The following is a 2848-nucleotide window of genomic DNA, read 5'->3' on the forward strand; positions in this document are numbered from 1 at the left end:
GTTGGATTCACATTTGCTGGCCTTTGCATGGTTTCACCCAGTTTTATATCCTCACTGGCTACAATTTCATTGACTCTAGGCTTAGCTTTACCAAGTTTTATTAATGATAAATAATCAAATATCGTATACGCTTGTATTATATAATCTCGTTCTCAGTGAAATAAATTGATTAAGCTGCAATTTTTATATCAATATCTGAAATTGTGAAACTAATCAATAGCAACTTCTCAATTTTTAATTTCAGACGTTTGGCTATTCATAATCTATTCAAAATAAGCATCTCATGATTGATGAGAAATAACAGGCTTGATACAAAAACAGGAGCGAAATATCATAAAAGTGGTGGAAAAAAGGTTTTAATATTTATCTAATTGTTACAGTTTATCTATGATTGATGTAAACTCATTCTGAATTTCGCATTGCCTACTGTGATCTGATAAAAATTGCTCAATTGTGGGTGATTATGAAAGCCGTGCAAGTTCAATGGTACTTAAACCTGAAATACTAGATAATAATTTACTATATGTTGAGCATCATGATCAGGAGTGGCACAAACAAGCTCATTCACAGGTGTTGTCTTCTTTGACAAATAAAACAGTAGCAAAACATACATCGTACTGTATAAGAAACATCACTCGAGTTTCATTGTCATTTTCAAATTAATTTCTTATTTTGTGCTTGATTACCTAAAGTCAATTTAAATCATCAAAATGGTCCTCGAACTGTACCAATTACCCATGTCTGCTCCTTGCCGACAAGTAATGATGGTTGGTAAAATCCTCAACCTTTCTTTTGATACCAAACCACTTTATCTGATGAAAGGCGAACACTTACAACCCGAATTTCTGAAGATCAACCCTTTCCATTGTATCCCAACCTTGGTCGATGATGGATTTGTTTTGTGGGAAAGGTGAGATACTTAAATTATTATATGATGACCTAAGTTCATGGAATACAACTAAATGTCAATTTTTATGCTGGATACATTACAGTGTAACCAATTGCTTCTAATACAGTGCTAGGTTATTTTCATAAATTTTGATTACAGTACTTATTTCTCTATCTTTCTCTGTACAGTCGGGCAATCATGACTTATTTGGTTAACAAGTATGCACCTGAAAGTAGTCTTTATCCCAAAGATGTGAAAGCTCGTGCAACTGTCGAACGATGGCTTTACTGGGACACTGGTTCACTCTATGCAACACTTTTCTCGTACTATTTTCCTATTATCCAAGGAATCAAACCAGATCCAGCAATCGCTACACTTTTGATGGATAAAGTTAAGCTTCTTGATGAGGCCCTTGCAAAGACCAAGTTCTTGTGTGGAGACACCGTTACTTTGGCTGACCTTTCTGTTTTGTCTACCATAACAGCTGCTAAAGGTGCAGACCTTGATATCAGTACATTTAAAAATGTTGATCGTTGGTTGAAGGAACTGGAATCTAACTATGCTAGTTGGTGGAAAGAGTTGGTCACCGACCCTGTTGAAGAAGCGCAAGGTTTCCTTCGAGCTAGGCTTGCTTAGAACTCTATTTGCATTGCATCCTTAATCGGGTCTGGATTTGGCAATCAGAAGATTTACTCAATTTTCATAATCATAATAAATATCCCAGATAAATCATATCAGCTAAATTGTCAGTAATAACTTTGGTTTAGCTTTAACTGGATTTGTGAGCGAACAGGCCCAAATCAAACGTCATCTACACCTTTGAAAAGATTAACAGACTCTGAACTTGAATTTTATAATTAAATTTCGAAACAGTTGATCTATTGAACTGAAATTGAAGCTTAAATTATTTCTTTTCAATTATGGGCTTCTCATAACGAGTAGTTTGCTTCAAACCAAATTGGTTTAACCAGTAACTGTGGTTACTTGTTTTGTCCACCAAATTTGAAAAATAACATGTTTCATGTTTTTGCATTTCCATCGCTTGGATTATCAAAACTTAACTATTAATGATAAACATGCTAAATGCTAAATGAAATATTTATATATTCTTAAAATAATTATACTTTATCAAAGGTATTCAAATGTGAAATAATGTTGATGATACAAAAAAAACCCAAAATAATTTAGGTCTGTTGAAGATGTTTGAAAGCAAAGAGTAAAGGAAGAGAGAGGGAAGATGAGGACAAGATTAAGCTGATTGGAAGTACTCAACAATCAAGCTTTAATTAATATTTTAAGATGGGAAATGATTGAAAAACATCAAGAAATTAACCTTGGTTATACTTTACTTTGATTGACAAAATCTAATTTGTCTGTGACTCGAGTCAAAGAGCTGATCATTTGCCTGAAACAATTGGTTGACAACAAGTCAAAGTTTCTTACAAATGAAAAAATGAGTCGAATTGAATCAATACAAGAAAAGATAAGAATCTATTGCAATCAATCATTGCGAAGTTAACAGCAAATCGATCCCATCTTTAGATGATTACGATATTTCAATTATTTGTTATCCAACATTTCAAATGGACGATTTAAACCAAGTTACACCTTCACCACTTTCATCACCTCCAGCTCTTCGTAAGCGTATCCGTTTACTTATTCATCTCTTAATAACAACTTTAAGTGCTGTACAAATTTATTCAATTACAATTGATTATTTGTACGGTGAAATCACAAACAAAGTGAACTTAAGGTTTCCAGATAAATTCATTTTACCCGAAGTGTCTTTGTGTTTTCCATTCCTGGATCTTATCAATTTGACCAAAGCTGATCAGCAATTTGGAAACTTCAGTTCTATTCTGAGAAATAGGCCATTCTTCGAAGATTATTCAAGTCATAATGATGTTTACACAGAAATTTATTCCCTTCTAGGCAATTTAACAGCCAAAGAACTGAACG

General features: G+C 33.4%; 1 protein-coding gene across 1 annotated transcript; it reads left to right on the plus strand.

The window, feature by feature from the left end:
• Window positions 1-523: 523 nt before the first annotated feature.
• LOC107370075 (glutathione S-transferase 1-like) lies at window positions 524-1775 on the plus strand. Its single transcript, XM_015938058.3, has 2 exons — window positions 524-910; window positions 1078-1775. The coding sequence occupies exons 1-2, from the start codon at window positions 711-713 to the stop codon at window positions 1523-1525; spliced, it is 648 nt and encodes a 215-aa protein (XP_015793544.2). The 5' UTR covers window positions 524-710; the 3' UTR covers window positions 1526-1775.
• Window positions 1776-2848: the final 1073 nt, after the last annotated feature.

Source organism: Tetranychus urticae, chromosome 2, assembly GCF_039701765.1.
Source record: "Tetranychus urticae isolate SD_2017Ah chromosome 2, NJAU_TeUrti_SD_1.0, whole genome shotgun sequence".
NCBI classification, from domain to species: Eukaryota; Metazoa; Arthropoda; class Arachnida; order Trombidiformes; family Tetranychidae; genus Tetranychus; species Tetranychus urticae.

Bases quoted from the DNA above. Each gene is read 5' to 3' on its own strand.
- LOC107370075 (XM_015938058.3), top strand. From the start codon at position 711: ATGGTCCTCGAACTGTACCAATTACCCATGTCTGCTCCTTGCCGACAA. The intron at 911-1,077 runs GTGAGATACTTA...TTCTCTGTACAG, and splicing joins GGATTTGTTTTGTGGGAAAG to TCGGGCAATCATGACTTATT.